The sequence below is a fragment of the Ambystoma mexicanum genome, chromosome 2p (assembly GCF_040938575.1).
Source record: "Ambystoma mexicanum isolate Mex_15411 chromosome 2p, UKY_AmexF1_1, whole genome shotgun sequence".
In the NCBI taxonomy this organism is placed as follows: Eukaryota; Metazoa; Chordata; class Amphibia; order Caudata; family Ambystomatidae; genus Ambystoma; species Ambystoma mexicanum.
In genome coordinates this window covers 475045472-475070353 of record NC_090923.1, presented here as the reverse complement: position 1 = coordinate 475070353, position 24882 = coordinate 475045472, and the positions used below count along the sequence as shown (strand labels likewise).

The following is a 24882-nucleotide window of genomic DNA, read 5'->3' as shown; positions in this document are numbered from 1 at the left end:
CACTGGGGCTCAAAGGCAAGGTTAGCTGACAGTCACCCCAATAACTTTGTGTGGGCACCGTGATGATTTGACAGGTCGTGAAGCAGCAGCGGACACAGGGCTCAAAGGAGAATTACATCTGCAGTCAGCCTGACCGATCGTTGCAAGTTAATGATTATTTTGAAAAATCAAATAGTCAAGCACGCTGCGGTTTAGACTTGGGATGCGTGCTGGAAAGATACTCGTTGGTACAATTTCAAAGTTTTATAAAAAAGCACACGTTGATCAAAAGGACGCGCACACTATTGTGTTCTAATGTATACTAGTCTTACTCCGTCACTTGTGCCCACTGCTTCATCTGCTGAACACTGTAGAACACTTCCTTCCACTCTTCGCTAAGGGTCTTACCCCGAGATTGTCCTTTTCCCTGGGGCAACCCCATCAGACAATGAAATCCTAACAAACTGATTAGCCAGATTGAACATCCTATTTTGTTTTAGAGACAATACCCTGTCCTACCTAACAGGCGTGTCACCCAACCAAACCTGATGTATCGGTTATATTTTCTTGTTCCGGGTGTTCTGTTGGTCAGTACATCACTGTACGCCATTGCAGCACCTGCCCTTCCGTTCCCAAAGTGGTATACTAAATGAGGGTTAATTCTTGTACAAAATGTATTTCTCTTCAATATTATTAAGGCAAATGTCGCTGGCACAGGGTGACCACAATCTGTGTGTTTTCATCGATGGCTAAAGAGTAGATATTAGACCCCAATATTAGTCACCATAAAGCAGCTGAAAATGTAGCTGACACCATACAAATCACCAACAAATAGACATCTTTGTAAGCCTTGTAAATGTATTAAACATCATAGCCTTTGAGACCACAAAAACAAGCACAGCATGTACATAAAAAATGATACACACTTTTGAAAATTTTATTATCATAACAGACTTTTTAAAAAAAACATTTTATAGGTAGCTTTTGCAGCCATAACTATTTCAAAGCAGAACTACAGTGAAGGTGGGGGACACGGTGAAAAGAAATATGCTGGCAACATAATAAAATCAAAAATAATATATTGGGTTAAAGAAAAAGCATAGTACAAAAGAGAACAAAAAACCAATCTGAAGCTAGTCATCACCTTATAAATAAGCCATGATTCCATTTCTTACATGTTCCTATATTATTCACATGGATGGCTATGACGGATTAGAAACAAATTTACTGGCCGGAGCCAGGTCTACTTCTACACAAGGCCAGTGGACGGATTGATGTTGCCTCAGGCAAAAGTGCCCTCTAGCTTCCCATTTCATCAATTTAAATGGAAAAATATTAACTTTTTCTTAGGCCCAATCTATTGCCCCCAACCTGCCGATTAATAACTAGGCAGCAGCCTAGATTTGCCTAGGAACATTATTAGATTAGAATGGCTTGTACAATTGGCCTCCCTTCCTCAGGCACACCTGGAAGCCTTTCTGGCAGAGATATAGGTGAATGCTTAGTCCCCCAAGTAACACTCCAGCATACTGTGGATGTGGCCACAGTGGAAACACGGGGTTGTTATTACTACAGTTCAGCTCAAATTAAGGGAAGGAACAGAAGCAGCAGAAACAGTTTAAAACCTTGTGACTTCATGACCAAACACTTCTGTGTTTTAAATGTACAATCTATTGTATAGGCGTATATATCTTGCATGTCACCGAAGCATCCAAATGTTAATAGCGAACATTGCATTTGCAAGGTGCTGCCATTTCCATATTCTACAAAACCAGTCCTTATGATGCCAACAGCACCACTAGTCAATACTAGCTATGCGCTGACTGAAATTATAAAGCTTTAGACATGGGACATTTTCAAAATTCCAATTAAACAAAATCGCTCAGTCTGTACTGAAACACAGCTCTCAGAGTGAAGCACGGTGCAGCTTATTTTCTTCACACCATAAGGCAATGTATTGAAGTCCTGAGAAAAGATAAAGCACTGAACAGAATACATCATGTCCCACTTTCTTAATACACTGAGATAAGGCAACGTTTATGAACAGGAAACGCCCACCCTGAATATATCGCTGCATCAGAAAAACAAAAACGAATTTTGGTGAGGCAGAAACTTCCAAAATCAAATCTTGGCAGAAATATGAGAAACCAACCAGGAACATGTTTATGCAGCAATTACAGTTTTATAAAATATAAATGTAATAGCAGTAAACGTAAAATGTATTTGCTGCATAAACCTATAAGCAATCAGTATATTCTGCTAGCATTTGCAAGAACATCTTGAGTCATGCTTTGCTTTTACTAAATTAGTGCATTTTTCTCTTGAAAAAATGAATCTGCACCCAACAAAACAGTATCGGCCAGCATAACCGTTGCTTTATTTGCGACAATGCTACACAAACACACACCTACAAACTATTAGATATGAGTCGCTAATATTGCAGTACATTTTTACAGAACGAGAAGATGTACTGATAAAAAATGCATAATCCCTTTAATGTGTCTAACCTTAGACACGATTCAAGTAAGCAGCAGCAGCAGTAGGGTGCGTAGAGACACATTTTCTAGACTTGAAATGAAGATATTGAGGAGGAGCTTTTTCGGGTCAATGTCTGTATGAAGAAAAACAACAAACATCACCTTGCTCTTCTATTCATAGCAATGGGCTTCATTCTACTGAGCGGCACTCATGCAGAATATCTCGGGTTTAAAAGCACTACAACAAGACTGTTTTTGGGGACATGTGAACTACTAAACCCCATTCCTGATCTATCAATTGGTGGAATATATTCTAGGAAGCCAAGTGCTAAACTTAATCCTCATTGTCCTGTGCAACTGGTTTTGTAATACCTAGAACGTGTTCCCTGTTGCATCCTACTAAATGGAAATCAAACCAGCACATTTTCTTTATGTATTCGTTTTTTTCTCGAATTGCAAGGCACATTTTTGCTTTGCTTTTCCCATCACATACAAGATGGATCCAAAAAAAAGGAAGCATAATTGAAAGATGTCAAGCCCTGATGGCAAAGGGGCAAAACAAACTATGCGATCACAGAACCGATGCTCGCCTTTAGCGTGAGCGCCTCCCAACAGTAGAAGTACTGACTGCGAGCACCAAATAGCCAGCTTCAAACGTGGGTGGAAACTACTGAACTCAACCTGGGTGGAAACTACTGAACCCAACTCACTAAATAATCTTGCTAACTTGTACACTATATTATACTTTTAATTTGTTTTTACATTTGCGCATGATCCTGCAGAATGTTTTTTTCACATTGCACATTATGTGTGTGACCCCCCCCCACAGTACGATGGTAGAGTGTTAGGTAGCATTCCCCCCATGAGCATTTCAGGAGTATGATTGGAATAATAAAAAAGTGAACATAGATTTTAAAAGCCAGCAACGGTACACAATAATTCTCTTTTCTTTTTGCAATTATTAGGGAAATGTTTTGGAGAAAACCGCATTTTTAAACTAAAATGTAAAAGACCCAAATACACACAAACATGATTTCATGTTTATTTAGACTCCTGCACCATGCCGATGAATGTTAAATGAAGACTTGTGCTTGAATGTTCTACTAGTAATGAACAGGCATTATTATGTGGGCCAGTAGCAGTACTGCAACTGCCCTACAAAAGACTCGGCTCAGATATTAGATATAACGAGGTTACTGCTCACATCTACATGGAGCCTTCATGGCAACGAGCAGTAGCCTTGCAGAGGACTCCAAATGCAATGGGCGGAATACTGACTTCTTGTATATGTGGCAAGCATGTTTTAAGACAAGACATGACGTGGTAGACAGAGCTTCAATGTCAGAGTATAACATTCCAACAGCAACCTGGAAACATGATCAAATTTCTCTCCCACTTAATCCTATCCTCCAACTGCCTAGTCACCTCTGACGTTTGGCCCATGCGGCTTCGCTACCCACAGCAAAGCTCGCATTTCATTTCGGAGCAGCACTCCTTGTACAGCAGCCTTACTCCCACTTTAGCATTAGAGTCGGGACAAACCAAGCTGGAATTAGTAGGAAATATTAATATGCACCTCTTGGTCAACAGTACAAATTAACATATTTGAGCTAGATTTCCAAAGAAATTAACAAGGATTGTAACTTCTAGATATTCTTCATACAAATGTCCATTGCCTTTAATCCTTAAATCAGACCTCCTCTAGGTACTGACAATCAGTGGCACCGCTCAGGCACAAAATTGTGGATTTGTGGCCAATTTGTGATGCTCTGTTTTAAATTACCAATAGTGACTGCAAAGAGGCAGGTGTTTATCATCACCTGCGTTTAAAGAAACCACCAACAGACAGTACTGTCTATGCTTTCATGCACTGAAATGGAACCACAGCCTCCGTCAATGGCCAGTCTACTCGTGCTATTAAGCAATCCTCTAATCCAGTAAGAGTATTTGTGATCTATCTTCCTCAGAGACGTGCCTATCCACAGCATGAGCGATCAAAACAGATCACAATAGAAGCAAGGGATATAGAAGTCATACTTTCTATTCATAGTGCTTGGTCACGTGTGGGAACCAATGGGATTAATTTAGCACTCATAATTGTGGTACTAGTCTGCCTTCGCTTACACACAAGGTTCCTTGACAATACCACAGCATTACTGAGTTGTGTTTGTGTACACTGCAGTGCGCCTGCTTCAATGTGTCTACTTCGTGCGCTCTTCAAGCACTGGCATACCAGATTTGAATGTCAATTTCTCTTCTGCTCTGTAAAATTTATGTTTTCTGAAAAAGTAGGTTTACTTTTCTTCGTGGGATGACAGCCGAATATCAGGAAAGGTGTAGTGCAAATTGCGACATATGGTGGGGATAGAAAAAAGGTTGGTTGGTATAAAACACATTAAATACATCCGGAGGCGCAGAGGCAAATCCATTCAGTAGCCCTGCTTTGGTGAGTCCACGAATGCTGGATTGTATGGGGGCTGAGCTGCTGGGTACGGAACTCCGGCACCGGCTAAAATACAAAGAAATTGAGAGGTCAGAACCTGATGAAATCAATGTGCATGTAAAACATATTAAAGCATTCCATTTTTCACAGGACTACCATTTTGCAATCCAATACAAGCGTGGTGGCAGTTCGCACACTACATTCTTGGGAGCCCATGGTGACTGAAATAAGATACATTCCTAGAAAATTGTAATGGACGTGCATACGAAACGGGAAATGACAAAAGCTTTAAAGGAGAAAGAAAACTTTGTACAGCAAGATTACTGGATTGTTGTGAAAAAGAAAAGCACTTGTATCAGGCGGCTTAGAATAAGTAACTTTGTGGAAGCATAGCTGCAGACCGCAGATTCAGTGAGGCTGCTCATCAAGTACAGAAGATTGTGGTGGCTCGACCATGCAAAAGATGCTGCACCCAAATGTGCACAACTTGGCTCCATCAGATTAGATTAGACAAACCTCCCCTTTCTAAATGTTCTCTAGAACACGTGGTGATGCCACCACACATTCTATCTGAGGCCAGCACAGGATATGTACAGGACACAAAAGAGTCAGTGCTTTGTCACAACTAGTGCATTACATTTGCGAGAGGCTTGTTGCCTCTTTTGACAAGGAACAATTCATGGATTGGAAAGGGGGTTGGGGCGATGTCAGGGGGCGCTGTGGCAGGCCACAGAACCAGTCCAGGGTATGATGTAGTGAGCCTAAAGATCGACAGCTGGTGCTGGCTTGGGCCAGTTGAACCCCTTATTTCTTAAAGCAGCGGACTGGATGCCAAATGGAGACCACATGTCAGGAAGGCTGGTGCTCAAATTCTGGAGAACCCACTAATAAGTCATGCAGCTCTAATTCAAAACCTGTCCCGAGTAGCACAATCCCAGATAAAATGCCTGTATGCTCGTGACAAGACAATCTGGCTTCCGCAAAGGACACGGCACTGAGACAGCCTTAGTGGACTTAAAAAACCAAATCACTCAAATCAAGGATAGCAAGCCAGCCCTCTTGTTACTCCTAGACCTATCGGCTGCCTTCCATCTTGTGAATCACTAGACACTCACTTCACACCTCACCCATTCAGCTTACTTCTCCAAAGAAGCAGCTCTGTGGGTTACCTCATTCCTGGAAGGCAGGGCAATTAAGGTTTTCTCTAACACAGCATGTGCAGCCCCCACTACTATCCACTGTGGAGTCCCTCAGTGATCATGCACAGCACCCACTCTGTACAACTTGTTCACGAAGCCCCTCTTCAACAAGCTTGATGCATTTGATATTGCGTATACTAACTACGCTGACGATACCCAAGTAATCCTATCACTCACCGGCTTATACAACAAAGACGCTGAAGCACTTCATCTAATATACTCCACCATCCAGGCTTGGATGGCGGCCAACGGCCTTTGCCTCAATGGGGACAAGGCAGAGATCATCATTCTAGGTAAAAAAACACACTAGCCAAACTTGACAAGCATTACTCCAACTTCACCATAGACAAAATAATCATCCTAGTCTCCACTTCCGTAAAGACCATAGGGGTTTAGTTTACATAGACTCCACGCTATCCATGACAAGACATGTCAGCCATCACATCCGCCTCGGCACACACCACAAAGTTCATCAACGCAATTAAACCCTACCTATCTAAGCCTAACTGCCTCTCTATAGCCAGAGCAACTATTGGCGCCAAATTAGACTATTGCAATGCCCTGCTAGCAGGTACATCGGAAAAAAATTTAAACAGACTCCAAATCACTCAGAATAACGTGTTAAGAGCAGCATTAAGCATTTCCAAAAGGGAGCACATCTCCCACGCCAGGCAGGCAGCTTACTGGCTACCGGTTAAAGAATGCATCACTTTCAAAATCCTCACCCTCACCCATAAATGCCTCACCCTCACAGCACCATCATACCTATCAGAAAATCCACTTCTACACGACCCACCAGAGCGCGCTATGCTAACAAATTGTACTCTCCTCATATCAATAGGGCCAAAGCAGGCGGGTTAGGTTTCCCACACTTAGCCGCAATGTTCTGCAACGTGCTCCCCTCAGATATCAGAGCAGAAAACTCCCCCTCTTGACATTCCGAAAAAAACTCAAAACCTCTCTCTTCAACTAACCCATTGCATGCTGCTCCTTTCATTTCTGTACTGAAAAATGCAAATGTCATCCTTCTCTGTAACTAAGAATGTTGTCTGTAACAAGCGCCTTGATGCCCTCGGGCTGTTGCGCGCTGTACAAATGTGAATAAATAAATAAGGTCTCCTCAGTCGGAAGCTATTGCCAGAACCCGGAATTAATGTTTAGATTGTATTGGTTTTTACAACAAACAAAACATAACCATAACACTGGACATTTTCGGTTACAAGCTTTTTAGCATCCATTTGCATGTTATTTATTACTGTCTTCCCCCCTAATCCCTTTAACTCGAGCTTCCACCTCAGTTCTTCGGACTTCCCTTCTCTTGGGGTTAATCCCCTTCGCCGTTCTCGGCATGTCATCTTCACTAGAATTGGCATGGGAGGATCCCGACAATGTGGCTACCATTTGTCTCCATGCTATCAGAGGTCCCACTTCATTATCCTCCCCTCTGTTGGCCGCCTCATACCATGCTACTGTCTCAGCGTCTGCCCATTTCAGGAGATCGTTCCACCATACCTCTAATCTAGGGCTATGGGCTGCTTTCCAGCTCATGGCTATTCTCCTTTTGGCCAGAATGTAGGCCAGGTCTTTGAGTTTGCTTACGTGTTTCAGGTTGCGCAGTCTGGTAAATCCCTCCAGCATGCATGTCCACACGGATTCCACATCTAGCTCGATTCCCCTTTCAGATAACCGTAGCTTGATTTCGTCCCAGAATTTTCCCACCTCCGGGCACGCCCAGAACATATGGATGATCCCGGCATCCACCTCCCCACACTTGGGGCATTTCTGTACTTCTGTACTCCCAAATCTGGCAATCTTTTGGGGGGTCATGTACGCCCTATGGGTGACATATAGCTGAATCTGCTGCAGCTTTGCCTTCCAAGACACCTTTTTGTGATATCTCTGAGCTCTTTACCACGGCCTGTCTTGCATAGGTTCTCCCGCTTCCTCCTCCTAGTCTCATCTCAGTAGGAGCAGCTCCTTACCCTCTCTAGACATCACCAGTTCGTAAATCCAGGATCTTTTGTGCCCCCCTCCGAGATATCATACACGTTTCCTTCACCCGTTTAATTATTCTAGTATTAGTGAGATATTGCCCTGTATGCATCCAAGTTTCGTCCACTATCATTTGGAAGTCCAGTGCCTTCACCTCTTGCCACAGGAAACCTCGGCATAAAGTCTGGAGTTTGGTAAAAAAGCATTTGGGCAACAGTTGTGGGATATTTGCGAAAACATTTAGTAGCCAAGGCAGGACCACCATCTTGAGCAGGGCCGCCTTTCCCACCATGGCTAGGGGGAGCTTTGCCCCGAACCCCATGCTGTTCTTAATGCCTTCTACTGCCTTTTCCATGTTATATTTGTGCTAGTCTTCAATCGCGTGATATATGTTAATCCCCAAGTATCTGAATGTTCTGGTCTGCCAGGCTATCTGCAAGATAGGTAAGTTCTCCTGTGGGACTCCTCTGTACCTCCCAAAGGGGAACATGCACGATTTTTTGGGGATCACCTCCAAGATGTATTGCAAGTTTTCCTCTGGGTACCGTAGGTATAGCAGCATATCATCCGCATACAATGATATCAAGTGCAGGCCCCCCCTTAATGTAAACCCCTATTTCTTCGTACTGCTGTCCCAGACAGATCGCTAGTGGCTCTAGAGCAATGATGTACAGCATCTGGGACCATGGACAGCCCTGTCTCGTGCCTCTGCTACGCTGCCATTTATCTGAAATTATCGTTCCCGTTTTGACCCTGGCTGTTGGAGAGCTATACACCATTTTCACCCACGCAGGTACCCTGGACCCATCCTGTATTCTTTCAAGGCCGTCATCATCCAAGACCATCTTACAGAGTTGAAGGCTTTCACTGCATCTAGCGAGACTACTGCTATTTCACTTGGGTCGCCCTCTGCCTGTTCTATGATAAGGTGGAGGCTCCTGTGGTTATCGGATATGCTTCTACCTGGGACATATCCGGTTTGATCGGGGTGTATGAGTTTATTTATTACCCGCTTAAGTCTATTCGCCAGCACAGCCGTGAGAATTGTACTGTCTTGGTTTAGCATGGATAGAGGTCTGTACGACCCACAGTCTGTGCTTGGCTCGTCAGGTTTAAGGAGTGGAATGATTATCGCCTCCCTCAGAGATTCCGGTACACTCTCTCCCTTTCTCGAAGGCCTCGTTTAGCATTGCCAGTAGCGGGGGGAGCACTTCTTGTCTATACGTTTTATAAAAATTGCTGGGGAGCCCGTCTGTCCCAGCGGACTTGCTCGTGGGCAGGTGTATTACCACTGTCTCTAATTCCTCTATTGTGAATGGGGCATCCAGGTTCTCCCTGTCTTCCTCACTCAATTTAGGTAATCCTATGTCTTCTAGCGTCTCTCGAGTCTCCTGCTCTGCAGTCTCTCCTGCATCTTCATAGAGGTGTTTGTAGAATCTAAGAAATCCCTCGTTCACACTCTCCTGGGTGTTCCAGACTTGGCCCGCTTCTCCCGTTATCTCTCTAATTGCTGATCTCGGGGTCTCGTTCTTATATAGCCATGCAAGCAGCCTCCCCGGCTTGTCTCCCCCTGCGTGTTGTCTTTCAATGTATTTTTTGTAATTCAGGTTGCATAACCTCTCTTAGAACCCAGCACATGCCTGTTGCAATTGGCTCACATGTTCAGCATCCTCCTGTGAGGTGCCCCCTCTTTTCCCCGGAATTAATGTGTTTTCTAGCTATTGGTCCTCATATTGAGATATGACAAAAGGAGGGAGCCCACTAAAAAATCTTTGCATATCTCCACTTAATTATAGCCCTGCGTTAGAGATACAGCGGTGCAAATATTGGCGATGGACAGCAGAGGGTGATGTGTCTGATTATGAGAAAGGGTTAATCTCTGAGCTTTTGAGGAGGGTGTACTGGCAGACCGTATGTGTGTGTGTATAGTGGCGTCAGTTATTTCTCCGAGAGGAGCTGAAGGCTTCTGTAGAACAGCAGCCTCTGCCAATCATGAGGCAGGATTCCCATGACAGAGTCGGTTTGGGGACAAATGGCAGTGAGTCTGGAACAAAGGCAAGTTGAGACCACTGACATAGGGTGCTGCAATAGCTTTTTTTTAATGTTTTAACGAGTTTGGAACAAGTTACTTACCTGTAACTGTTGTTCTCCAGCATGGGTCTGGCATGGATTCACATGCTCATGAATATTCCCCGTCGTCAGGCTGGGAATCCTCGGTAAAGAAAAAATCAGTATCAGTTTCGTTTCTGATCTGTCTTTCTTAGTAGTAACCAATCACTGATCTCTGGGTCATACTGCCCCCAGCCCATGACTGCCCTCTTCCTAAGCCCCTCCCCTGGCAGCCATAATCAGATTTGCTAGCACGTAAAGTGGCAGTATGACCAAGTGAACAGCCGCAGAGGGGAAGGAGGGAGGGTTCGCATGTGAATCCATGCCATACCCATGGATTCACATGCTCATGAATATAAGAATACATAGCAGTATACACATGCACAACCACGGGAGGTGGCAACAGGCTCAACATTAAGCAATACAACAACTCAGCATTAAGCATCTCTTACCTCCTCACCAGGCTCACCTTAAGCGAACAGGTTGCGCAGCACTGCTTGGCCGACCCTGGACTCCACCCTGGAGTCCCGATCGACGCAGTAGAATCTTGTGAAGGTGTGTGTCGACCTCCACGTAGCAGCCCTGCGGATGTCCAGCAGGGCACACCAGACAGGAACGCTGTGGTAGCAGCGATCGCTCTGGTCGAATGGGCTCTCGGACAGCCGGGCAGCGGTCGGTTTGCCAACCGGTGACAGTGCATGATGCAGCCGGAGAGCCATCTGGAAATGGAAGCCTTCGAGAGAGCCTTCCCTTGATTCACAGGTCCAAAGTTCACAAACAGCTGTGATGTCTTCCGAAAACTCTTTGTGCGTTCCACGTAGAACTTCAGCGCTCTAGCTACCTCCAGCGAGTGCAGAGTCCTCTCGGCCTGCGACAAAAGCGACGGGAAGAAAACTGGCAACACCAAGGGCTCGTGGAGGTGGAAGTCCGACGGCACCTTGGGCATAAAGGAGGGGTGCGTCCTCAGCAACACCCTCGTGTCGTGAAAAGTCAAGTATCGAGGCTTGCAAGATAGGGCCTGGATCTCTGCCACTCATCGTGCAGAGGTGATGGCCACGAGAAATGCTGTCTTCCACGACAGGAACTTCAACGGCACCGAATGCATAGGCTTGAATGGGGCCCCCATGAGCCTGGTCAGCATCACATTGAGCTCCCACGCCGGGGCAGGGGCCTTCACCGGCGGGAACGATCGGAATAGTCCCTTCATAAATTCCTTCACCAGGCGATGAGACCACAAGGACGCCCGTCCTGTAGTTCTGGTTTATCGGGAGATGGCAGCCAGATGTATCTTGATGGAGGCGTGAGCCAGTCCAGCTTTGGCCAGCGACAGTAGGTACGGCAATACTTGAGGGGCCGTAATCCGCAGAGGGTTAATAATCTGTGCATGGCACCAGACAGAGAACCTCTTCCACCTATGTCCATAGCACTGGAGAGTCGAGGACGCCCTGGCTTTTGCAAGAACCTCTCTGCAGTCAGCCGGGATATCGTATGCTCCAAACTCTAGTGCTGCAGGAGCCAAGCCTGCAAGTTTAGCGACTCCGGGTCGTGATGAAGAATGGCGCCTCCTTCTCTGGAGAGAAGATCTGCGTCCATCGCCAGCTTGATAGGTGGGGAGGTTGACAAGTCCAGAAGGTCCGGGAACCAGATCTGTCTCGGCCACGCCGGTGCAACGAGGATCATCCTGCACCTGGACCTCTTGAGCCAGTTGATGAGATGAAGCAGCAACGGCAACGGAGGGAACGCGTACAGGAACAGGCCATCCCAAGGGAACGAGAAAGCATTGCCCATGCTCCTCGGCTGTGTGAACCTGCTGGCAAACCTCTGGCACTTGGAGTTCATCGCCGTCGCGAACAGGTCGATCTGGGGTTTGCCCCATCGTTGAAAGAGCCGATCCACCTGGTCCTGGCGTAGTTCCCACTCGTAGCACGAGCGCAGCTCCCTGCTGAGTGAGTCGGCGATGGTGTTTTTTATTCCTGCCAAGTGGAAGGGAACCAGAAACATCCCCTGGGCGACGGCCCAGTGCCACAGATCCTGGGCCTCCTTGGATAGGGCTGGGGATCTGGTGCCTCCCTGCTTCTGGATGTAGACATCGTGGTGGTGTTGTCGGTGAAGATCCTCACCACTTTGTCCTTGAGGGACGGAAGGAACGATTTGAGCGCCCAGAACACGGCTCGTAGCTCCAGAATGTTGATGTGGAGAGATCTCTCCTCCGGGAGCCAGAGGCCTCTTGCATGGAGATCTCCGGTGTGGGCCCCCCCCCCATCCCTCCAGGGAGGCGTCCGTCGTCAACGTCTCCTGATACGCCAGGGTCTGAAAGTCCGTGCCTGCCGTGAGGTGCGCACGGGTACCCCACCATAGAATCGCTCGACGGAACTCCTTGCAGAGTGGGATCCTGTCTTCGAAGCTGCCCGCCGCTTGAATCCAGCGGGCGTCGAGGAACTCTTGTAGCGGACGCATCCGAAGTCTGCAATGGGGCACAAGGTAGATGCATGAGGACATCATCTCGAGGAGGGGCTTGATGGACCTCACCCTGGCCACATCCGCGGCTAACAGGCGCTGCACCTTGCTCAAAATGGCCTTTGTCCTTTCTTCCGACGGAGATGCCAATCGCTCCACTGTATCGAGCTTCGCTCCCAGAAACAGTGCTACCTGCGACGGAACCAGGTGGGATTTGGGGTAGTTGATGGCAAATCCCAGTTCCGTGAGCAGGCGGACGGTCCTCGCTGTGTGTTCGACAGCGAGTTCTCTTGACCTTGCACGGATTAGCCAGTCATCCAGGTAGGGGTAGACGTGGATCCCCTGCAGGCGCCACTGGAGCGAGGCACTTGGTGAACATCCTGGGTGCCGACTTTAATCCGAACGGGGCTCTGAATTGGTAGTGACGCCCCTGGACTACGAATCTGAGGAACTTTCTGCGTCCTTTTAGAATGGAGATGTAGAAGTAAGCATCCTCCAGGTCCGACAATGATAGGAAGTCGCCCTCATCCAGCTGTCCGAGCACGTGCTGGAGGGTGACCATCCTGAATTTCTGTGCCTTGATGTACTTGTTTAACCGATGCAAGTCCAGGATGGGGCGCCAACCGCCTGTCTTCTTTCTGACGAGGAAGTACCTTGAGTATACTCCGTAACCCCGGAGCCTCTTGGGGACGAGCTCGATGGCACCTTTCTTGAGCATCGTCCTTACCTCCAACAGCAGTTGAGGGACGTGATTCTCCTTCCTGGCCATGGGAGGAATGCAAGGACACTTCTTTTGAAATTCTAGCGAGTGTCCGCGGGCCAGGGTGTCCAGCACCCAACGGTCGGTGGAGATGGACTCCCACACACTGATGAACTTCGTCAGCCGGCATCCCACCGGGGTGCTTCGATGGGGGCCCGACGCTACGGCTGGTTCAGTCCTGTTTGGAAGAGGCCTTGCCGCCTTGGCCTCCTGGACGACGGCGGTGAGACCCTCCTTGCTTGCCGCGGCTTCTGTAGGCCTTCTGGGACGAGGAGCGGGCCGCCTGGGGGTACGTAGAAGAGCCACCGCTGGATCCCTTGGAGGCTCCCTGTCTGCCTCCGGAGTTCCGAAAGGGCCGCCGTTGCTGAAGGACTCCTAGGGCTCGGGCTGTCTCTGTGTCGGTCTTGATGGCCTGGAGGGACTCATCCACCGTCTTCCCAAACAGGTTGTTGCCGTCGAACGGCATAGCCAACACTCTGGTCTGGACGTCCTGGCGAAAGTCCGTAGCTCTGAGCCATCCTCGTCGTAGAAGGCAAACCCTGTTGCCCAGCTGGCGAAATCCGGTATCAGCAATGTCCGTTGCCACCGTAATGGCGTGATCCGATGCCACCTCACCTTCCTGCAGAATCTGTAGGGCCTCCGTCCTCTTGTCGTCCGGTAGGAAGTCTAGCAGGGGAGCCATCTTGAACCAGAGCTCCCTGTCGTAACGGGCCACAATCGCTGAGGCATTGGCCGCCTTAAACGTCGTCACCGGCGACGAGATGACTCGTCCCATGGAGTCCAACTTCTTGCCCTCGCTGTCTGGCGGGGAAGTTGAAGCAGCCGCACCCGCCGCTTTCTTCTTGGCCGCTGCCGAGACGACCAAATCCGGCATAGGCTGGGCCCTGAGGCACAAGGGGGCGGCGTCAGGGACCCGGTACTTCTTTTCGTACCTGTCCCTCTTGGCGGCTGTTGTGGAAGGGTTCTTCAGGATAGCCAGCCCTTCGTCCCAGATATCGTCGAGCAACGGTACCGCGAGGACCGTCTTTCTCTTGGCCTCCCGTCGTTGGTAAAGAAAGCCTTCCTTTTTCTGTTCCTCAGGGCAGAGCTGGAAGAGCTCGGATGCCCTGGCTATCATGGCGTGGAAAGAGCCAATTTCGTCCGACGGAGAGGCCCGAGGGGGGGGTGATGAAGGAATGTCTGTTGTATCATCGCCACCGTCGTCGTCCGTCCCCGTCGCTGTATCCGTCGCCGTATCATCCCGAGGGTCCGGCGAGGGGGATGAGGGGTCCACAGGCCTTGTGGGCATGAAGGGTGGTGCGGGGTGGACTCTCCTCTGCTTGTTCGGAGGGCTTCCCGAGGGTCCGGCGAGGGGGATGAGGGGTCCAGAGGCCTTGTGGGCATGAAGGGTGGTGCGGGGTGGACTCTCCTCTGCTTGTTCGGAGGGCTTCCCGACGGTCCAGGTCCTGGATCCTCCGTCGGGGTCCGTGGTAACCTCATCCTTATTTCAGTACATAAGGATTGGATCGCCAACAAAATGGCCGCCAAGCTATCCTGGGGCTCGGGCAATGGCTGCGACGGGCGGGATAGCTGCTCCACTGGGCCCTCATCGTCGCCATCTTCGATCACATCAGCAGGATCCTTCCCCTGGGATCGAACCTTCTCGAACCTCTCGTTGAGGCCTTTCACGGTTTCCACCAGATCCTCCTCGGAGGCTGAAACAGAGTCCGTAATGGGCACCGCCCCCCCACCCCCTCTTTTTCTATCGGGGTCTTCACTGGGGTCTTAACGATGGGCTGGAAAGAGGATTCCCTCCGCAGTGGCAGGGAAACTCTGGGCCCTGAGGCCGCCTCCACTGGCGTAGTCTCTGCCGGCTTTGCCAGGGCCGCTGCGACAAACTCGATAGAGGCCTTTGCCGGGTGGATCAAGGCCCTCGCCACCTTAGGTGCGTCCTGGGCCTTCACTTTGGGGGGAGGGTCATCGCCTCGCTCCCCCTCGGCTCCCTTCGAGAACGACCGGGGCCTCTCCAAAAGCTTACCGGGGTTCTCGGACTTCCTCTCCCCCGAACCAGAGCGCTGGCTCGCGGTTGATCGTGCCGGGGAAGTCGCGCCCTGGTTGGCAGCCGAAGAGCCCGACCTTTCGGCGCTCCCGGGGCCCGCGGTGCTTGGCCTTCTGTTGGGCCCCCGTCGCCGGGGCGCCCTCACAGGACTTAGAAGACCGCTCGGACTTTTTCTTTGCCTTCTCACCTGCTGTGCCCTTCTCCAGCCAGGCGGCGAGGCGGGAACGACGATCTTGCTTGGTCCGTTCCGACAGGTTCTTGCAGAACGCACAGTCCTTTTCCATGTGCGTCTTGTCCTCATGAAGGCAGTAGAGACATCTCGAATGCTCGTCCTCCTTGAAAACATTTTGCAATCCGCATCCCGTGCAGCTCCTGAACAGCTTGGATCCGGGAGTCGAGCTTCCCTTGTCCTGGGCCATGTCCGTTGAGGTAGGCCTCAGATCTTCTAGAACCTCCAAGAAGCGTAACCCGACAAAAACATCACCCTTGAGGGGTGTAGAAGAATTCCGAAACGGGTCCCCGTTATCGGAAGTGGAAACGGTGGAGCTTGAGGTACGATTAAACCGAAAAAATTAGTAAATCTCCTGAAAAAGCGCGAAAACGCAGTAAAAGCTCAAGAGCTAAAGCACGAGGACTCCCAACACTTGAACGTGCAGTAAAAATCTGAGGATGGCTGCAAGGGGAGGGTCTTAGGGAGAGGGCAGTCATTGGCTGGGGGTAGTATGACCCAGAGATCAGTGATTGGTTACTACTAAGAAAGACAGATCAGAAACAAAACTGATACTGATTTTTTCTTTACCGAGGATTCCCAGCCTGACGACGGGGAATATTCATGAGCATGTGAATCCATGCCAGACCCCATGCTGGAGAACGTCCTGTTTGTTGATATAGAAAATTGAAGTTGTGTTGTCTGTATGAGGATGGCCTTTCCCTGTAGAACATTTTGTAAGGAAAGCAGTGCCATCTGTATTGCTAACAGCTCTATCCAGATAATGTGGTATGTTTTGCTATCCATTTCCCCTGGGCAGTAGGGTGCAGACAATGTGCGGCAAGTGATGTGTCCGTTATTATTTGTGTCTCCAGGGAGATGAAAGTTCTTCCTATGCTCATAGGGAGACTTTTGTTTACTGTTTGTGAGACTTCCGCTAGATTGCCCCATTTACCTATTTTCTGTGGCCACTGTTCCACTAGCCACTGTTGTATGATTTGCATCCTTAGTCATGCATGAGGTATTAGGAATATGCAGGATGCCATCATGCCTGACGGAGAACATCTGACCTGGCTCGAAACGGGGGATGAGTGTTTGTAAAGCCTGCACCATTTCTAGTGTTGGGTATGCTGTGGCTGTTCGAGTGTTTACCGAAAACACTTTTCTCTCCTTGGGATTGAGACTTGACTTTTCTTTCATTAATTGAGAAGCCCTAGCTGTGTAACAATTGTATGATCTGGTGTGTGTGCTAGGCACTCTTGTGCATCCGTTCCCGTTATTAACCAATCATCTAGATTGGGGTATACGGGTATGGCTTCACGGCATAGATATGCTGCGACCACTACAAGCACCCTGGAGAACACGAGATGTCGAGGCAATTTGAATTGGTAGTGGTTGTTTAGTATTTTGAATCAGAGGTATTTTCTGCGACTCTGGAACATTGCAATGTGAAAGTATGCATCGTTCAAATCTAGTGTCGCTATAAAATGTCCCTCTTTTAGTAGAAGTATGACTTCTTGTAGTGTTGTCATCCTGAATGTTTGAGTTTTTTGACGTATTTGTTTGCTAGTCTTAGATCTAGCACTGGTCTCATAGTTTTGTCCTTTTTTGGTACCAGAAACTAAACAGAGTACATTCCTATGTTAACCTAATTTGCTGGTACTTCTTCTAATCGCTACCTTTTGTACGAGTTTTTGTATCTCCTCCAGTATAACCTTTAGATGTTCCGGGGGGACTCTTCTCTTTTTGGGAAGATAACACAGTTTTCTTAATAGCTTAATGCAGTACTGTTTCTTTAATGTACTAAAGACCCACTTGTCTGATGTTATCCCCTGTGGGTATAAGCTGAAAGGCGACCTCCTACTGGGGTTGCATGGGAGGGGATGGTTATTGGGCAGTTATTTGTTGGTGGGGGCTGAGCCTCTAGTGCTTGCCCGCTGTCACCTGCTCTACCCCTGCAGGGATGGCGCATGGGTGAATAACCACATGTTCCCTGAGCGTGGTTGCTTTGGAAGGTGGACCTACTCTTGTGTGAGTGATGTTGGCTTGGTGTGGTGTAAGACTGTCAGAAAGGGCTACGTGCCTCCAAAATGTCCCCTCTGTGGGAAGCATACCCTGAAATCTAGTACAGACCTTTTAGGGTGTCATTTTCTTTCGTACCTTGTTCTAGAACTTTGTCTAGTGCTGTACTGAACAAGCAGACATCATTGACTGGTTTGTCCAGGAGGTAGGCCTGCGTTTTCGGATTTGTCTTTTCAAAATTGTTGTCCCAGTAATAATTCTGCCTGCTGGCTCTACGACATCCAGTGCATTTATTGTGACCGCATTTGAGGTATTTTTTCACTCCGCTATTATCTTTTGTATAATTCTTCTCACTGCACTCTTTAATAATGGGATCACCTGTGATGCAGACTTCCTTTTCTTGAGGACATCCTCAATGAAGTTGGTCTCTTTATGTGGTTCCTATAACAGTATGTTAAACCTTGCTGGTGCTCATTTGAATAAATCAGCATATAAAACGTGATCCTCCGTAGGAGAGGATGAGTCATCTCTTGGATGGCATGGTGTAATTGTCTGGATCTATTTCCATCTTCCTCTTCAATAATCTTCTCCTCAGAGTAGAACTCCTCCTCCGCTATACCTTCCTCATCCTGCATCTCTTCTATAGATTGAGGTACTATCTTTGCCTTTTTCGTTGCGTGTGCGTGTGTGTGTGTGTGTCTTCTCTCTGTAGGTCCTTCTCCGATTTTGATAATTCTGTGGCTCTCTTCTTCTGCATGGCAGAAAGATAAAAGTACCCTCTCTTCTGTGTGTGCTTTTTTTTTTAAATTGAAGTCTGTGCTTTGTCTGTTTTTTTATTTTCCTCCACTCAATGTCTTTTGGAGCCTGTTTTTCTCTGCTAGACTTCCATAGCTAGAAGTCCGTTATTTTATGTCTGGGCTTCGACTAGACTGTCAGAATGACCATCCCCTCATGTTTGTGCGTGCCCAGACGATGGCCTTGTTTCAGATGTCTCCCTGGTTTCTGCCGTCTTTGTTTTTGGCATAGATGTGTGGACGTTGGGCGAATGCCTGTGTTCATCCGGTCTTTTGGGCTTAGTATCTTGTGCAGACTTATGAACGCCAGGGGTTGTCTCCAGAACACATCCAGCCATCAGCTCGAGGAGCTGGGAGGCGGCTGCAAGGATACGATTAACGTTTGCTCTTTGGCTTCACTTCCGAAGCCGGTTTCCTCTGCCTAAAATCTTCTGCATGTTGATCAACTCGCCCAATTTCTTTTCTGCCTGCATAACGTAGGCTGCCCACCTATTAGTAAGATGATCCTTAAATATTTTTGGCTGAATGAGCCTATAGGCCTTAGACAGAGAATTGTCGGGGTCGCTAGGAAGACAACTGTTGCACATGCAGGGTCCTTTCAAGGGAAGTCTTTGTTACTTACCCGTAACTCTATTTTTCCAGCATTAGTATCTTTTATAGATTCACATGCTTGAATATTTCCCGTTGCCAGACTGGGAAACCTTAGTAATATAAAAATAATACATATAACAAACTTTTTCCCCATAGGGAAAGCAATACAGATTCCCCTATTATGCCTGACAAGGGACACAATTATGTAGTCCGTCCACCTAACTTTGGACCTTATTGACCCCAACCAATAGGTGGCAGGGCTTAAGCTCCACCCCAGGAAGTCATCTTCAGATTTGTCACCACAGTCCACAGACTAGGGGAATCCTCATCAGCTCTCTGAGCTTTCTTCTGAATTTACACGTTTTTTCCATAATTGTCTATTCAAACGTTTTTCTGAAAGGGTTCCTTCTGCTCAACACCTCCTGCGTTTTAAAGCTTAGGGACTCTTACTCTGTCAAGAATCGTCGAGAGAAGACTCTGCACAAGGCCAGTCATGGCCATGGCAGACCCAGGCACTGAAGGTACTTCCAAGGGGAAAGCCTCTCTCTTCAAAGGCTGCCTTAAAGGCAGAAATAAGATTGCCTTTGTCAGAAATCCACATGAGTCTACTGCCTTTATCCACATGACATCCAGAAATGTCCCATTTGCGAAACCTTCACCCAGAAGACTCTTCAAGACAGACATAGAAGACTTCTCCTCCATTTGGAGACTGAGTGCTCTTCTTCAGATGAGGAGTCTGTCAAAATAGCCCGTCACATCTCACAGGGCCCATCAGAAGCATACTTCTAAAAGGAGAGCTCCCTTGGCGGAAAAAGGATTTTCACCTCTTTCAAAGTCCAGGAGAAACAGTGGCAAGGAGTCAGAGGTCAGTTCCCAGGCACCCAGGGAACATAAAAGTCATTTATCTGGAGGTAAAAGTGACCAAATCAGAGTCCTCTCTTAAAATCCCCTTCAGAGGGTTTCCGTCAACGGAGCGGGCGTCGGCCATCTCTTCTCCTGCACTGTCCATCAAGCAGGAGACAACCGTCCAAGATGCACCGCCGATGGCCAAGTCATCCATGAGGGAATGCTCACCCTCATCCAAGATATCTTCGTCCATGGGGAAAACCCTGCCCATGACAACTTTGTCATCTACGACAAAAGCTTCCTCGTTGATGGGCGTATCGAAACACTTCTTGTCCACGACTACCCACTCGTCTATTACGGATTAGCCGTTGACGGACAAGATCTTGTCGACAAAGAAATCTTCATCAGACTATTTGTCCACGGAAGCGATCCCATCCAAGGGAAACATTGAAATTACACTTCTGCCAACAGCCAAGAGTCATTTACATACGCTGGCGATAGCTGGAGCAATAGGGCCTAGCTTCAGCCTGTCTCCTATTAAAGAGATGGTAGAACTGCCAGACATAATCCCCCAGGAGGAGTTTTCAGATGTTGAGGACCTATCAGAGGTTCCGAGGTCACTGCCCAAGGAACTCTGTCCGCCTTGGCACGCTCCTGCAGAGGACTCCTCTGACCCCTTCCATCCAGCACTGATGCATCCATGAAGACCATTATGGGACTATTCAAGCATGTGAATCTATGAAAGATCCAATGCTGGAGAGCTTAGTATTGCAGCAAAATTTAAAAGGAGTTTCTCCATTGGGATGGCTGGGGAACGTGCACGCTAAATGTTATGTGTTAGGCTGCTATGAAGGTTAAAGGCATTTTCTAAGTTTTTAATTAGTATGTCTCCCCCACTCTCCCTACTGCATCAAATCTTTTGACGTTTTGCACCTTTCTGCGTTAGTTCACTGCGCCGCTGATCTGGTCTCTGAGCTTGGATGTCGATTTCAGCACGATTAGGCCGCGGCAGTCGTTGAATCAACAGACTCCGTGTTGAGCATCCAACCCTGGTGGTGGAAAAAATACCACAATCTGAGGGTGTCAATGCGTGAAGTATCATAGGTACATGTAGAGTAGGTATAGTGTTACGCCCCTGTCGATGTCCATTTTTCAATTTCGAAAAACAGTACATCATACTCTGTACCAACCACTTGCTGGTGGCATATGCAAAGCATGTGAATCTAACCAGATTCACAAGCTCCAGAAAAACATTTGAGGATTGATGTCAAATCTGCTTTTATGCACCCCCTCTACTCTCCATTTAGACCATATCGACTTTGGGAGGACCCTGGATCATCCTCCATATCCCACCTCCATTGGTTGCATTGCATAGCAGGAGGCTTAGCCTATCTCCTAGAGTCGGGAGAACCAACATGGATTTGGCAGTGAGGGTACTTGCCCTTTTCTGACTGGGAAGTCAAGGAAGATTATCATGCACGTTTTGGGTGACCTTTGTTGTGTAAGGAACTTTTCATGCATCAACATCAACAAGGCAGCATTCCGAAACCTGGAAGTGACCTCATAAAAAAAAAGACATTAACTGCCTCCCACATGTACAACTTGATTTGACTGCCCATCCAGCCATACCCATCAAGCTCCAGCACTCAACACTCTCCCATTGAGTGCAACTGAAACCAAGGCACCTTCATGCTCATTTAAACTTATTCCAAGAAGCCTTAGAAGAAAATGACCAAGTTACTTACCTGTAACGGTTGTTCTCCAACATGGGACTGGCATGGATTCACATGCTCATGAATATTCCCCATTGGCAGGCCGGGAATCCTTGGTAAGAAATGAAAGCAGCATTCCTTTAAAAGCTTGAACACTGCCTTTAGTCTTGTTATGCAATCACTGCAGACCGGGTCATTCCGCACCTATCCAATGACGATTGTCTCCATGAGTCCCACCTTGGTGGCCATCTTCAGATTTGAAGCGCGTACAGTGCCAGTATGAACCCAGAAGAGCCAAAGAGGGGACGGAGGGAGGGAGGGTTCACATGTGAATCCATGCTAGGCCCATGTTGGAGAACAACTGTTACAGATAAGTAATTTGTTCCTTCTTCAGCATGGGGCCTCGCATTGATTGACATGCTCATGAACACGATTATACAGCAGTAACCGATACACAACCATGTGCGGTGGCAAGGATCAACAGAAGTAAAACACTTACCCCTGGAACAGACTCGCGTCAAACAAACAAGTTGTGCAACACTGCTTGGTCGAACATGGACTCCTCCCCAGATTCCCTGTCGACACAGTAGAATCTTGTGAAGGTGTGCGTCAACCTCCACGTAGCAGCCCTGCTAATGTTTAGCAGGATAACACCAGAGAGAAATGCTGTCGTAGCACCGATGGCTCTGGTGGAGTGGAATCTTGGCTGGCCTGGAAGGGGTCTGTTGGCCAGACGATGACAGTGCATGATGCAGCTGGAGAGCCATCTGGATAAGGAAGCATTAGAGAGGGCCTTCCCCTGACCAACAGGACCAAAGTTCACAAAGAACTGAGAAGTCTTACAGAAAGGCTTTCTTTAAGGCACGAACAAGGTCCAGCATATGCAGTCACCGTTCAGGAGCTGAAACATGATTCAGGAAGAAGACTGGAAGTACCGAAGGTTTGTCAAGGTTAAACTCAGATGGAACTTTAGGCATAAAGGAGGGATGAGTGTGGAGCACTACCCTGGTAGCCTGCAATGATAAGTTAAGGGGGCTTGCAGGAAAGAGCTTGAATCTCTGCGATCTGCCTGGCCGAAATTATAGCTACACAGCTTTCCAAGAAAGAAACTTGAGAGCAGCACAATGTAACGGCTTAAATGGAGGTCCTATGAGCTTGGCGAGTACAACATTGTGGCAGGAGCCTTTATTGTGGGAAAGACTTATAGAGACCTTTCATGAATTCCTTGACACGCCTGTGCGACCATAAAAATGCCTTGCGCCCAGCACCACACTGTGAAACGTTTTCATTTGTGACTGTAGCACGATTGAGTTGAGGATGCTCTGGCCTTGGGAACAGCTTTACATTCCACCGGCCAAACTCTAAGGCCTCAGAAGCCAGGCCATGAGGTTCATTGATGCAGAATCGTGGTGCAGGATGGTCCCTCCTTCTCTGGAAAGTAGGTCAGGAAGAGGAGGCAGATTGATGGCTTGGCCACTGATAGGCAGAGAGGGTCTGGGTACCATATCTGGCAGGGCCATGCTGTGGCGGAGTGTATCATCTTGAAGTGGCATTGCTTCATTGTGTTGATGACACGTAGCAGGAGAGGAATCAGAGAAAAGGCGTACAGGAATTGACCCTCCCATCTGAGTGAGAAGGCGTTGCCCAAGCTCCCCAGCTGAGGAAACCTGCTAGCAAACTGCTTGCATTTGGAGTTCGCTGCTGTGGCAAACAGATCCATTTGGGGACAACCCCATTGGCGGAACAGGAGGGATACTTGGTCCTGCTGCATCTCCCACTCATGATCGGACTGCAGTTCCCTGCTGAGGGCATCCGCTATGGTGTTCTTTATGACTGCTAGGTGAAAGGGCACAATGAACATGTTTTGAAGGATCGCCCAGGGCTATAGGGTTTGTGCCTCTAAAGATCGATCAGGGGATTGGGTCCCGCCCTGCTCCTGATGTAGAACATTGTGGTGGTGTTGTCTGAAGATCCTCACCACTAGACCTTTCAGCTGAGGCATGAATGGCTTGAGGGTCCAGAACACGGCCCGGAGTTCCAGCACATTGAGGTGCAGTCTTCTCCTCCAGCTGCCAAAGACCTCTGGCATGGGACTGTCCGGTGTGGGTTCCTATCCGTCCAACGAGGTATCTGTGTTGACTGTTGGCTGGAAGGTAGGGGTCCGGAATGGGGAAGGTCTCAGGAGGATAACTTGTGGGCAACATGGTCGCCTTGGAAGCAAGACGACACCGAGCAACACAGGTTCGATCCCCGGGTACGCACTTGGAAACCTCTGGGTATTAAGCGTGTTATAAATAACTTATCATATCATCATACCAATCCTGAGTAAGGTGCGAGCACACTCCCCACCACTGAATGGATTACCTGAATTCCAGGTTGACCATCAACTTGTCTGTCCAATTGGCCGTGGCTTGTTGCCACCTGTTGTCCAGGAACTCCTGGAGAGGCCTCATTTGCAGCCTGCAGAATGGGATCAGGTGTATGCAGGATGACATGTCAAGTAGCGATTTATTTTCTAGGACGGTTGCTGATTTGATGGTGGATAGAAGATGTACCTTCCCCAGGATGGCCAGCACTCGGTCCTCTGAGGGAAAAGCTAAAAATGCCACCATGTTGAGACGGGACCCTAGAAACAGAACGTCCTGTGATGGCGTTATGCAGGATTTCGGATAATTGGTAGAGAATCTGAGCTCTGTTAGTAGGCATATGGTTTCATGTGTGTGTTGCTAGGCTCTGAAAATGTGACTGGATGAGCCAGTCGTCCATGTAAGTATGAACGTGTATGCCCTTGAGACGTAGATGTGCCGCTAGTGGAGCCAAGCACTTCATGAATACCCTTTGTGCTGACTTCAGGCCCAAGGGTAGCACTTTGAACTGATAGTGATAACTATAAAGCGTAGCAATTTCCAATGTGTAGGGTGAATGGGGACGTGAAAGTAGGCATCTTCCACATTGAGAGTTGTCCTGAAATCCCCTTCCTCCAGTTGGATGAGCACTTGCTGCAACGTAACTATCCTGAACTTTTGGTATTTTAGGCATTTGTTGAGGCGTCTTAAGTCTAGGATTGGGCACTACCCTTCCCCCACCCGACTTCTTTAAGACCAGAAAGTATCTGCAGTATGCTCCGGAGCCCCAGTGACGCAGTGTGACAGGTTCTAGTGTGCCCTTTGCTAGCATGGCTTGCACTTCCTGGAGCAGCTGGGTAGTATGTGGTTCCTTCTTTGTTACAGGTGGAATACAAGGGCAAATGCATTC

The 24882-nt window shown here is 48.1% G+C and overlaps 1 protein-coding gene across 1 annotated transcript in view; it reads right to left on the bottom strand.

Moving 5' to 3' along the window:
• Nucleotides 1-884: 884 nt before the first annotated feature.
• Nucleotides 885-24882, bottom strand: part of LOC138566488 (protein shisa-5-like) — a 538445-nt gene continuing 514447 nt past the window's right edge. The window contains exon 5 of the mRNA XM_069643854.1: nt 885-4965. Within this exon, the coding sequence (XP_069499955.1) occupies nt 4886-4965 (80 nt within the window). The 3' untranslated portion in view covers nt 885-4885. The remainder of the gene's footprint in view (nt 4966-24882) is intronic.